Raw genomic sequence first — 14056 nt, forward strand, 5'->3', positions numbered from 1 at the left:
TAGAATTTAAGAAAACTCATTTTAATACCGTTATCAGATTTACCTCAGGTAGCCTGTTTTTCTGGTGGTATAATAGCCTATAACGTGTACATTTTAATGAACGTATTGAAATTACATATTGATAATTGAGGGTGGAACAGAGGACAGTACAGGGAGGGCACTGCACTGGAAAGGTATGTTATTAAAGTGACCTTGCTTGTTGACTGTTGACGTATTTTAACTCCACGGGTGCCACGTACAGAAGGGCAGGTTTGAAGGTGTTCCTGCTTTCGTTGTTGTGCTTTTGCCACATTCTGCGGATTGGATGCACATCCTGTGGTATTTCCCCACTATATATTTTTTGTAGTGAAAGTACACACTAGGGCTGTCAGTTAAGCCTCAAAATAGCAATGGATTAATTGGGCACACAAAATATAATCATTCTAGTAAATATCAATGATTGTATGTGACAGAAATACAATGAGTTTTGGTTGTAAATCTCCCTCCCGACCTGTGAGGGCGCTAAGCAGCTAAAGGAGAAGTCTTTGGACGGTCTGGCCTGACAGTTCTTTCCCCAGGCCGGGAAGTCGGTTAGTCTGGAAGGCGGCAAGACTCCATTGCAGGAACGTATTGACCCAGAAGGGAAACGACGTAGCAGCTGTAGATAGTAGAGACAGCTGCACTCGTTTATCAAGGGGTCATGTGTGATAGCATAAAGGGGACGGAGAATCACAATCTTCTCCGTCACTTGGTTTGAGAGACAAGTAACTGGAAGGACCGGGAGAAACCCCTAAAAACTAGTGAGTGTTTTGTTTGTTTTGTCGCCGTTAGTAATTGTCTTTTGTTTTTGTAAATCACTAGACGGCTAACACGTCTCCGGAGGTAGGATGGGACCAGCAAATCAGATGCTAGTTAACACAAGCAGGAAAAGAAGAGCACGCCCACTGCTTGTCTGGCAGAAATACTGTAAATAGCAAGGCAGGGCGTTAGGTGCAGTTTCGTTGATAAACTTAAATAATGTTATTAACTGTGCGTGTTACAAAAACGTAATTATTGAATCGATTATCCAGTATTTATATATCCATGTATATAATGAGGAATGGAATTGAATGGAATTGAATGAGAGAAAAGCATCTGTTCTGCTTTCAGCCATGTTTAGTGAGAATGTGTGACAGGTTGACTGAGTGGTCTGATGTCAGGCAGAAGCAGGAAGGAAACTGACACCAGGGAAGTACTGCAGGTAAAGGCTGTACCGTTTTTATTCAGCACAACAAACATAAATAAAATATTTAAACAAAAAAAACACACTTGCTCACCGAGCGAAAATAAAAGGTTTGAACATAACAAAAATCACGAACACAAAAAATACCACAGGCTGGGCAAATAGCCGTCACTGATCCTTTATGTTTTTACTCTTTACGTTTCTCTCCTCACTCTCTCCACTCTCGCTCCTCATACACCCGCCCGAGTGCCGAGAGCTGCAGGCTTTTATAACAGGTGACCATCTCCCGATTAGCAACAAATTAAATCACTTAACTAATTCGGGAGATGGCCACCTTCTGCACGAGTTATTTAATTACAATGTGGATGGGGCTTCCCATCCACGTTACTAAATAATAAAATAAACAAACGGCTACACCGTCTTAATACATAAGCCCCGCGGCGCTCGCCATCATATACAATAATAAATCATAATAATAATAATACAAAATAACACAGGGGCGGAGGGGGACCCCGATCTAAAAGTAAACAAACAAAACAATGTACAGGGCACCTCGCCCTGTTACAGTATGTGACTATCGTCTAATTACAAATGTCCACGATATGATTATCACAAATATCGTAATATTGAAAAATCGTTTCATCCCTATTCCCGACACAGATAAGGCTACGCTGCTGGATGGGCCCATATCCCCGGGACATACTTTTGGACCGTGGAGGAGATCCTGCAGCGATCCCACCGAGAATGCGATGCATCTCAGCACGTGGTCGCGTTACTCCCTCCCCGCACTCATGCAAGGGGTAGGTCGAACTGCTGGCAAACCCCTCCAGCTTGGGTTCCCACGGCTCCACTGGGTGACCTGAGGCACCACCTACAGGGCACAGCAGCGGTGAGCAACCGGGCAATCCCAAAAGGCAGAGGGAACGGAGGACGTGGCCAGGCCACTCCAGAGTCCCAGGAGGCGGATCCAGGGCCACCACCCCAAACTGACCCGCCACAACTCAGCAGCCCCAGCAGGCCCCCTGAAGGCTTGCGGCCTCAGACCCCCTTTTCGGCACACCAGCTGTATTACTGGCGTGCTTGCACCTCGGACACCTGGGTGCTTGCCACTGTACACAACGGTTACGCTCTTCAGTTCCACTTGGGACCTCCTCCATTTCGAGGAATCACGAATACTTTTGTGCCAGACCCTCTCCAGGCCTCTGTACTTCAGAAAGAAGTAGCCGCCATGCTGTGCAAGCGAGCCATTCGTCTCATAGACCCCACCTCCCACAGAGAGAGGTACTACTCGAGATATTTTCTGGTGGCCTAGACCTGAGGCTTAAAAGAAAGAAGGTTCCAGATGCTGACTCACCGTCACATTCTCCAGTCAGTCCGGATGGACGACTGGTTCACCACCGTAGAATTACGGGACGCGTATTTTCATGTTCCCATTCATCCAGAGCACAGGAAGTATCTCCGCTTTGCCTTTCAGGGAAGCGTTTACGAGTTCGCTATGCTGCCATTCAGCCTCTCCCTAGTTCCTCGTACATTTTCAAAGTGCATAGATGCTATCCTGGCTCCCCTGTAGGTGAGGGGGATCAGAGTAATAAACTATCTTGACGACTGTTTGATCTGTTCCCAGTTACGAGAGGGAGCAGTGGCCCAGACGGCAGTGGTGACAGAGCTTCTGGTGAGGCTGGGCCTCACCATCAATGATGCAGTCGGCTTACACCGTTTTGTCTGTTACGGGATACGGACCCTAGGACAGCCCCTCTCAAAGCAGCAGCTGTCACATTGGATTGCTGACACTGTCTAGACTGCGTATGGTGGTGCTGGCTTGCCCCCGCCTGGGAAGGTAGTCGCACATTCCACTAGAGGGGGCCTCACTGTCTGATATCTGTACTGCGGCTAGCTGGGCTATGCCGCATACTTTCTCCAGGTTCTACCATCTTAATGTGGTAGATCCTTCCTTGCCTTCATTAGGCATGAGGGTCCTTGAGGGTGTAAGTTCACACCACTGACCCCTGGGTTATACAGTTCTGATGCATCCCTCATATGCTGCCGTTCCTTGTCCCTCACGACAGCTCTGGTATACTTTCCCATAAGTAATATTGATGGCCATCTTCGAATTGAAAGGGAACGTTAGGTTACCTACCGTAACCCTGGCTACCTGAAAGAGAAGACGACCACCAACCGTGAGGTCGCATGTCGCCCTCACAGGGTCGATGCAAAAAGAGAAATGGCTTCCTCAGTATGATGGTTTTAATCCCTCAATGGGCGGGACTGAGTGCATCATCCAAGGAAGGGGCCTATCGGCAGCTCTGATATAAAGAGCTCAGTAATACCTACCCATAGACAGACATATCCCATAAGTGATGTTGGTGGTTGTCTTCTCTTTCAGCAAACCAGGGTTACGGTAACCTAGCATTTTGTTTTGTTGCAATCCTAGTATTTTCTGTTATGAGGACTGTAATAAACGAAAACCAAAACAGGGAGGTGTTTTTTCTTTGTACAATGCCCCTCCTTTTCTAAAACATTTTGAAGAGTATGTGTACATCTAAAAAAGGCATAAGTAAACCACAGTAATGATATTACTTTATGAAAATGTGTCTTTTGCCACTTTATTTCTTGTGCAGAAACCACAATACCAGGGATAAAAATAAAATAAAAAGTCTACTTTTTCTGGAATAGATCATGGTAATTAATCTACACAGAAACACAAGAGAAGCACACATAACATATTATTGTAAGATAATTAATAAAAGAAACAGGAATATATGTTCTAATCCAAGGCTATTGTAGCATGGCCAGGTCCTGTTGTAGGTGAGTACCCAGGGTCTGTAAAGGTATGTGGGTGATTTCAGAGAACACTATGATGATTAAAATGGCCTGTTAAAATGCCTGTTACATAATAAATTTGAGCAAAATGTTAGCCCCTATTGTGCATTGTTGTTTTATTTTTTAATTTTAGTTTATATATATTTATATATATAGTAAAAGAGTGGTAGTGTGGTGTTGCTTGGGCACCGGTATTTTTCTTCACAGACCGGAGTCAACACTTCAGTAATTCAGGTGAATACTTTTATTTACAACAAGACATTTATTCTCTTGTGTTTATTTGCCCTGTACGGCCACTCTCTCACTACTTCCCTCTCTATGCTATGTCGAGCGCAAGTTGGACTCCCTCTGGTGGAGTGAGCCAGTAACACAGGTGAGTACCGGGTGGGCTCCCTCTGGTGGAGTGAGCCAGGAACACAGGTGAGTACCGGTTGGGCTCCCTCTGGTGGAGTGAGCCAGTAACACAGGTGAGTACCGGGTGGGCTCCCTCTGGTGGAGTGAGCCAGGAACACAGGTGAGTACCGGTTGGGCTCCCTCTGGTGGAGTGAGCCAGGAACACAGGTGAGTACAGGTTGGGCTCCCTCTGGTGGAGCGAGCCAGGAACACAGGTGGGTATTGGTTAGGCTCCCTCTGGTGGAGTGAGCCAGGACCACAAGTAAGTATTGGTTGGGCTCCCTCTGGTGGAGTGAGCCAGGAACACAGGTGGGTATTGGTTGGGCTCCCTCTGGGGGAGTGAGCCAGGAACACAGGCGAGTACAGGTTGGGCTCCCTCTGGTGGAGTGAGCCAGGAACACAGGTGAGTACAGGTTGGGCTCCCTCTGGTGGAGTGAGCCAGGAACACAGGTGGGTATTGGTTGGGCTCCCTGTGGTGGAATGAGCCAGGAACACAAGTGAGTACAGGTTGGGCTCCCTCTGGTGGAGTGAGCCAGGAACACAGGTGGGTATTGGTTGGGCTCCCTCTGGTGGTGTGAGCCAGGAACACAGGTGAGTACAGGTTGGGCTCCCTCTGGAGGTTGTCTCCTGTAACATAAGGAAGAACAGCACATCCTCTGTCCTAGGCTGCCTGAAAGACAGCAAGGAGCAGGCCACAAGGAACCACCAATAATAAAGATTTATCTCACACCCCGATTCTATGCTTGGTGGTTTTCTTCCTAATGTATATCCCTCTCTCTTAGAGTGGTACCGTTACTCCGGCAGCTTGTAATCCAACCTGTACGATCCAGACCTGGCGCTGTAATTCTTTCTTGAAGTGCACACGCTGCACCTGCAGCTGTAAACCTTGCAGTATTTTTGCTAAGTCCCGCAACAGTCTTGGTTAAAGTAATTGCTGCTCTGGCAGCTGAAGAACACGTATTATTTGTAGCGAGTCCTGCTCATAAAAACAATGCACTCGGTCAGAGTATTGCTGCTCCTGCAGCTGGGGAACACGTAATGTTTTTAACAAGTTCCGTCCATATAAACAACACACATGGTTAAAGTATTGCTGCTCCTGCAGCTGGAAACCAAACAGTGTGTACACCGTAATTTATTTAAATCCAAAATTATCAAAACCAAAACCAAACAGTACAAAACAAAAGTCTGCCTCGCCAAGAGGTAAAAAACGCTCTATGCTAGACTTTTTCCAGAATCGCTAGAATTCAAACGTAACGCACTTACTATATTTTCCTAAGCACCAGAATACTCCTCGGAAGCTTGAACAGGCAGAGCAACCGGGTACAGTTCCCCACAATCGCTCTCCCCCATTGTTCTGCCCCGCTACATATATATATATATATATATATATATATATATATATATAGCTTAAAAGAACGCAGGGTGCGTCTACCAGTCGGCCAACATACCGCTTAGACTAGTGGGGACGCGCTGAATTTAAAGACAAAAGAAAAAGCATTCCAAACTTACTTACCTGCTCGGAGTTACTAACAAAGAAGGAAAAGCCAAAAACCTGTCTGTGGTTTAAGTTATGCTGGGATCCTGAGTTAGTTTTGTGTTTGTTTATATTCATTCTATTGAACTTTGTTTGGTTTACGTTTGAGAATGTACACATTTCTGAGTTAATTACAAACTTCGTACCGATGTCGTAGAAATAAGTTGATCACGCAAGCGCAGTAAGGCAAAAGTAGATAAAAGTAAGGCGGGGCTACAGTTTGATTAAAGGGGAGGTTCACTGCATGGCTTTTTATTTTTATCTGGCCGTTTTATTTACTAGACTGTGTATGTTGGTGCGTGTTTGTGCCACTGTCTTTTCATATGAACTTCAAAATGTGTGATCGACGGCTCTTTATACAGTAAAATGTCTTAAATCCCTGTCTTTTTATGTTTCTATAACATCGATGTCAATCTGATGTAGTTTATGTGTGATCGCGGAGATTTATTTATATATTAAATTATTTTATACATCAAAATGTTGTCAAACTTTAATCAAAATAAAAATGTTTCAGTAATATAATGACATGCTGCATCCATAATATTATTAGCAGGGCAAGTCGTATTTTCTACACTTTAATATTAGTATAACTGTAACCTTACTACAGTTCCGGCGTAGGCCTACCACTGCTAGTTTTTAAAAAAAGTATATACAGTACACTGCACATACAATTGTTTATTTTAAAAAGGTTATAGGTTTAGGGTTGTGGTTTTTAAATTGGGATAGTTCATGTTACAAAGCTAAAAGTAATCGTCTTATAAAGCCTGGAGACTGTTCATGCAAACTGCAAAGCAATATTAAGTCCCTTGGATGATGATGTTAATGTTAAAATTTGATGACCCATATTATTTCAAAGATTAAAACTAATTGTCTCCCAGCAAAACCACAGCAACCTAAAATGACCATATTGACACTGTCAGAAATATATGATTTTAAAAGGACAAGAATATAACATCAATATTAATAAGTAGATGGGTTCATACCTTTATTGACATGCATTTGGTTCACTGCTACTTAAGTTGCCTTACACTGCTGGGACTGGTAACTGCTGCTGACTGGTAAGACTGGTGCTGATACTGCTGGGACTGGTGCTGACACTGTGACTGGTGCTGACACTGCTGGGACTGGTGCTGACAATGTGACTGGTGCTGACACTGACTAGTACTGACACTGAGACCGGTGCTGACACTGCTGGGACTGGTGCTGACACTGAGACCGGTGCTGACACTGCTGGGACTGGTGCTGACACTGCTGGGACTGGTGCTGACAATGTGACTGGTGCTGACACTGCTGGGACTGGTGCTGACACTGCTGGGACTGGTGCAGACAATGTGACCGGTTCTGACACTGCTGGGACTGGTGCTGACACTGCTGGGACTGGTGCTGACACTGCTGGGACTGGTGCTGACATTGCTGGGACTGGTGCTGACACTGCTGGGACTGGTGCTGACACTGACTAGTGCTGACACTGACTGGTGCTGACACTGGGACTGGTGGAAAAGGAGAGACCAACTTTCAAGAAATATTCAATTATTTATCAAATGGGAAATACCCAGATGCACTTAAAAGGAACAGTGGAAGTGGCTAATTTTCGGAGACAGTGCCAGCGTTTTTTCAATACAGGTGGCTAACTAAAGTACAAACACAACGTACACAAAAAACGACAAAGGTGAGCCACAAAATAGACACATTCTATCAGTATGTATATCAGTATGTTACTGTTATAATATTAAACTTTTTTTGTTCATTAAAAAAGTTGTATTAAGCAAGATAACATATTCAAAACATGTTGTATAGCGAAAAAATGTGTAATCCCTCGAGAATGATTTTTGTTTTTGAAGCAAAGGAACTCAAACCAGTATGCTTGAAAGAAGGCATCCATTAGCCATAGATTTCAATTTACTGTATTAGTCTGTGTGTTTGTGTTTCTGTATGTAGTACTGTTTGTGTGTGTGTGTGTGTGTGTGTGTGTAGTTAATTTTGGTAATTTTTATTTTTTGTTTGCTTTGTATTTCAACTCCGTATTTTGATATGCAGTACATTTGTACGGTTACAGTTTCTATTAGTACTTTAGCTGAAAAACGTTTGGGGAAAATACAAATGTAATGCCATAACTGTAAAAAGCAACGTGTTTTGAGCTTGAGAGTGTTTTGAAAGTGACTAGTAGTGTGTTTTGAGTGTACACTACAGGTGTATTGCCTGTGCATGCACTGTTTCAGAGCGGGAGAGTAAACATCAAGGAACAAGTGACTAAGAAAATGATGAAAAAAATGTAAGCGGCGCTCAAAAACGTGATGTGTCAAAGACAACTTCTGTGTTGATCCCCTGTCTTTTACAATGGTTCCACAAATGGGGGCTCACAAATCTGTTTGGCGCCAGGCCCACAAGAGGTTAATCCGACCCTGGCTGTGGTAGTCGTAGTTAGAGCTCTGGACTCTGACGGCTGGGTTTAAGCCATATGATGGCTGTTCGTGTACAATATTTGCATGACTCTATAGTACTTTGACAAGGTATTCACCAATAATAATAATAATAATAATAATAATAATAATAATAATAATCTGATCATCTGATCATCTGTTTGGTCATCCTTATTCTCCTTCTCTCTGCCTGCACCGCAACCACGTTGAAAAAACAAAAAACAAAAACAATAGCGATTGAGTTGCACTAAGTAGAGCCGGGTGTAGCTCAGAACTTCCTAAACGCCTAATAGATGTATAAATGCTTCGGAAATCACACGTAGGGGTATATCAGCTAATTTAACTAGCCACGAATAACTTAAAATAGATGGACGATAAATGCCTGGAGGCACCTCAACTTACACGTTCCAAAATCACACACACACGGGTCACCGGTATAAACGACTAAAAACACAGCTTATGCAGCTTCAACCTTAGTCGCGTATGAAAATAGGCCCTGTGTTAGTAAAATGTATTTTGACTGAGTAAAAAGCAACATTACCTTGAAGTCATGAGTACTTTCAATAAATGCTGTACCTACTTTAAAAGAGTAGGTAGCGGCAGGGGTGAAATTATCAATAAAAAAAGTGCAGGTATTCGTATGCACAGCCAGGTGTAAACATTTAAAAATTGAGACCATTTGAGTGCCAATGAATAAATACTTTTAAAATGTATACATATCGATACACAATACATTTATAAATACAAAATAAGCCTTCAAAAATGACTGATCAATTATAACCAATTCACCATAAACAAAGAAGCTGAAAATACGGGAAGCTTTGTCCCCTCTGCTTGTATCACTCAGTCATGTACTGTAATATAACACTGAAGTGAAACCTTACAGGCGCGTAGCATCCATTGAGGCAGCCGAGGCGGTCGCCTCTGTAAAAATCGGCTGAACTCTTAATTGTGAAGATGAAAAAAAGAATGTAAAAGTTATATATATATATAAATATATATATTTATATATATATATATATATATATATATATATATATATATATATATATATATATATATATATATATATATATATATATATATACTGTATAGTATGGACAGGGCCATAGTCATTTACAAAAATCAGGGCTATACCAGCCCTCACTACACCTGCCTAAAAAAAAAACATAACTTTAGTCCATTTAGTCACATACAATAATAGGATCATATTGACTAAATTAGAGAGTAAATTACTCAATGATCCAAAACCTTATCTGCAGTGCTGCAGACAACTATATACAGAGCCAGTACATCCCTGCAAATGAAATACTGCATCTCAGTGCATCTGTCCTGTTCAATTATCTTCATGTTAGAAATAGCAGGTTGTCTCTTCATCAGTTTCATTTCTACAGTCCCTCTCACCTTGTGTAGAAACAGCTGGTAGCAAACTCAAGACAATGAAACAGGTCCTCCCCAGAAGTCTCATCTTCATAACAAAAGCTCTGTTAGTTGTAGCTGTGTGACACAAACAGGCCAGACCCCATGTAGACTCCTCTCATGATTGCACTGTGAAGTACTGCACACCCACAGCCAGACTCCTGTATTCATATTCATCACAGGGCCAGACCGCTGCTCTACTGAGATAAATGTGTCAGACTGGCTCTGCATCTGCCAGATAAGATGGTATAACACACAACGTCCACTGTAGTAATGGAGCAGTGTTAGGATACAGACCATACTGTACACTATCCCACTTCAAAACACAGCAGAACTGCAGAATCACACTATACTGTACACTACCCCTTCAATACACAGCAGAACTGCAGAATCACACTGTACTGTACACTACCCCTTCAATACACAGCAGAACTGCAGAATCACACTATACTGTACACTACCCCTTCAATACACAGCGGAACTGCAGAATCACACTATACTGTACACTACCCCTTCAATACACAGCAGAACTGCAGTATCACACTATACTGTACACTACCCCTTCAATACACAGCAGAACTGCAGAATCACACTATACTGTACACTACCCCTTCAATACACAGCAGAACTGCAGAATCACACTATACTGTACACTACCCCTTCAATACACAGCAGAACTGCAGAATCACACTATACTGTACACTACCCCTTCAATACACAGCAGAACTGCAGAATCACACTATACTGTACACTACCCCTTCAATACACAGCAGAACTGCAGAATCACAGTGGTTCAGAGGCAAAGGTTACATTACTATTCTCCAGTCTAACCCCATGTTGTTGTAAAATTGAACTTTAAGGTGGATCTCTTTGTTCAGTGGGTCTGATTCTCCAGTCATGCAAAATGCAACTACACTCCTGCATGTAATGAGACAGTACCGACACAGGCTGAACACTACCCTGCTTCAATGAGACAGTACTGACACAGGCTGAACACTACCCTGCTTCAATGAGACAGTACTGACACAGGCTGAACACTACCCTGTTTCAATGAGACAGTACTGACACAGGCTGAACACTACCCTGCTTCAATGAGACAGTACTGACACAGGATGAACACTACACTGTTTCAATGAGACAGTACTGACACAGGCTGAACACTACACTGCTTCAATGAGACAGTACTGACACAGGCTGAACACTACCCTGGTTCAAGTAATGAGACAGTGCATTACCCCTCAGGCATCTAGTTCATAGGGGTCAAGATGGCAATACACAGCTGAATCCTGGATACTTTGCTACTAAAATTGATGAATATGTCAAAACCACTATGAGTTTCAACAAGACTAGAAAGGATTGCAAAAATCCCTGTGACTGACGCATGGTTGAGTCTAGGCTCCTATAAGAGGATATATATGTTTTTTCATTCCTTAGCAACCATAGATGATGATAGTTTCTCATTGTGTCTGGACTACTCACATGACCCCCCCCCCCCCCCCCCCACACACACACACACACTCACACACTCATCCGCACCCACAGGAGAGAAGGTTTGTGTCGTGTGGGAGGTTATGTGGGGTGCTTGATTAGGATGGGGTTTGATCATTCAGCACCAGTAATTTCTCTGGTGCTAAACTTTCAAAACAGTTCAGCATCAATTTTCAAAACAGTTTGTACCCCTGCTGGGCTTACTCCCACCCAGAACCGTGGCTTACTAAAGATCTTGTTTGTTCAAATACATACAAAAGACTGTAAATTAGAAAAGTGTGTCATAAGTACAGCTGTGCACAAAATATTATTGACAACGGAGAGTTAAGAATGTTCTGTGTGTGGCTGGCTTATCTTTCCTGCCAGCACGAAGCTAGTCAGATCACTCTTCCCTAGCAACAAATGACACTGCAGCCAGCAAATATTCTAATTGGATGATTACAATTTATCAACATTACATTTTTCTTTCAAACATTTGTTTTGCATACACTTTTTTGGTTTTTAACCATAGACTCTCTGGTGGTTAACTTTCAAAACAGTTTATCATCAATTTTAAAAATGATTTCCACCCGTGTGTATTCATAACCCCAAAAAATTACTGAACATAACCAACTCCGAGACAACATTGACTACATCTCTGCTCCAATTAGGAGTTTAAATAGATTCCAAAATATGAGAAATTGTCTCCAAACCCAGCAGTGTCTCAGATGAAACCACATCCTCGTCCCACACCCTGGTCCTTTCCTCTTATGGGAACAAGTCTCGAACATCTGTGCCAGAACAATCAGCTCCCCTCTGCACATACAAAACACTGTCCCTCTGTAGAACAATCAGCTCCCCTCTGCACACACAAAACACTGTCCCTCTGTAGAACAATCAGCTCACCTCTGCACACACAAAACACTGTCCCTCTGTAGAACAATCAGCTCCCCTCTGCACACAAAACACTGTCCCTCTGTAGAACAATCAGCTCCCCTCTGCACACACAAAACACTGTCCCTCTGTAGAACAATCAGCTCCCCTCTGCACACACAAAACACTGTCCCTCTGTAGAACAATCAGCTCCCCTCTGCACACACAAAACACTGTCCCTCTGTATGAACAATCAGCTCCCCTCTGCACAGACAAAACACTGTCCCTCTGTAGAACAATCAGCTCCCCTCTACACACACAAAACACTGTCCCTCTGTGTGAACAATCAGCTCCACTCTGCACATACAAAACACTGTCCCTCTGTAGAACAATCAGCTCCCCTCTGCACACACAAAACACTGTCCCCCTGTAGAACAATCAGCTCCCCTCTGCACACACAAAACACTGTCCCTCTGTAGAACAATCAGCTCCCCTCTGCACACACAAAACACTGTCCCTCTGTAGAACAATCAGCTCCCCTCTGCACACAGTTAGAAACGTTAGAAATAGCAGTTGTCTCTTCATCAGTTTAATTTCTACAGTCCCTCTCACCTTGTGTAGAAACAGCTGGTAGCAAACTCAAGACAATGAAACAGGTCCTCCCCAGGAATCTCATCTTCAGAACACAAGCTCTGTTAGTTGTAGCTATGTGACACAAACAAACCAGACCCCATGTAGACTCCTGTCATGATTGCACTGTGAAGTACTGCACACCCACAGCCAGACTCCTGTATTCATATTCATCACAGGGCCAGACCGCTGCTCCACTGAGATACATGTGTCAGACTGGCTCTGGAGCTGCCAGATAAGATGGTATAACACACAACACCCACTGTAGTAATGGAGCAGTGTTAGGATACAGACTATACTGTACACTCTCCCCCTTCAATACACAGCAGAGCTGGAGAATCACACTACACTGTACACTACCCCTTCAATACACAGCAGAACTGCAGAATCACACTATACTGTACACTACCCCTTCAATACACAGCAGAACTGCAGAATCACACTATACTGTACACTACCCCTTCAATACACAGCAGAACTGCAGAATCGCAGTTCTTCAGAGGCAAAGGTTACATTACTATTCTCCAGTCTAACCCCTTGTTTTAAAATTGAACTTTAAGGTGAATCTCTTTGTTCAGTGGGTCTCTGATTCTCTAGTCCTGTCCAATACAACTACACTCCTGCATGTAATGAGACAGTACTGACACGGCTGAACACTACCCTGCTTCAATGAGACAGTACTGACACAGGCTGAACACTACCCTGCTTCAATGAGACAGTACTGACACAGGCTGAACACTACACTGCTTCAATGAGACAGTACTGACACAGGCTGAACACTACCCTGCTTCAATGGGACAGTACTGACACAGGCTAGCTGTACTCAAAATATTATTGACAACGAAGAGTTAAGAATGTTCTGTGTGTGGTCGGCTTATCTTTCCTGCCAGCACAAAGCCAGTCAGATCACTCTTCCCTAGCAACAAATGACACTACAGCCAGCAAATATTCCAATTGGATGATTACAAGTTAACATTCCATTTCTTTTTTTTCTAACATTTGTTTTGCATACACTTTTTGGTTTTAAACATTAGGCTCTTTGGTGGTAAACTTTCAAAAGAGTTTAGCACCAATTTTCAAAACGATTTGCACCTTGTATACTCATAACAACCCCCCCCCCCCCTTTTACAGCACCATTGTAAGCTCTCCTATATGTGTGGGTGTGTAACAGCACCATTGTAAGCTCTCCTTTATGTTTCCTAGCTCCATCTCTTGGGATTCAAACACTTCTGTTCCTCGTAATCCTGGGGAATCTCCTGGGATAATAGTCAAGAAGGGACCTGGTTTTATCCAATCAGA

General features: G+C 43.2%; 1 protein-coding gene across 4 annotated transcripts in view; it reads right to left on the minus strand.

Moving 5' to 3' along the window:
- Window positions 1-12963, minus strand: part of LOC117968917 (butyrophilin subfamily 1 member A1-like) — a 36118-nt gene extending 23155 nt beyond the window's left edge. The window contains exon 1 of one of the 4 annotated variants that reach the window (XM_059015835.1): window positions 12740-12963. In XM_059015835.1, coding sequence (XP_058871818.1) covers window positions 12740-12803 — 64 coding nt within the window. In that variant the 5' untranslated portion in view covers window positions 12804-12963. Of the gene's footprint in view, window positions 1-5927; window positions 6091-9772; window positions 9955-12739 lie in introns of those variants that run through there. The other 3 variants (XM_059015834.1, XM_059015832.1, XM_059015833.1) reach the window with 3 other exon arrangements.
- Window positions 12964-14056: the final 1093 nt, after the last annotated feature.

Source organism: Acipenser ruthenus, chromosome 51 (genome assembly GCF_902713425.1).
Source record: "Acipenser ruthenus chromosome 51, fAciRut3.2 maternal haplotype, whole genome shotgun sequence".
In the NCBI taxonomy this organism is placed as follows: domain Eukaryota; kingdom Metazoa; phylum Chordata; class Actinopteri; order Acipenseriformes; family Acipenseridae; genus Acipenser; species Acipenser ruthenus.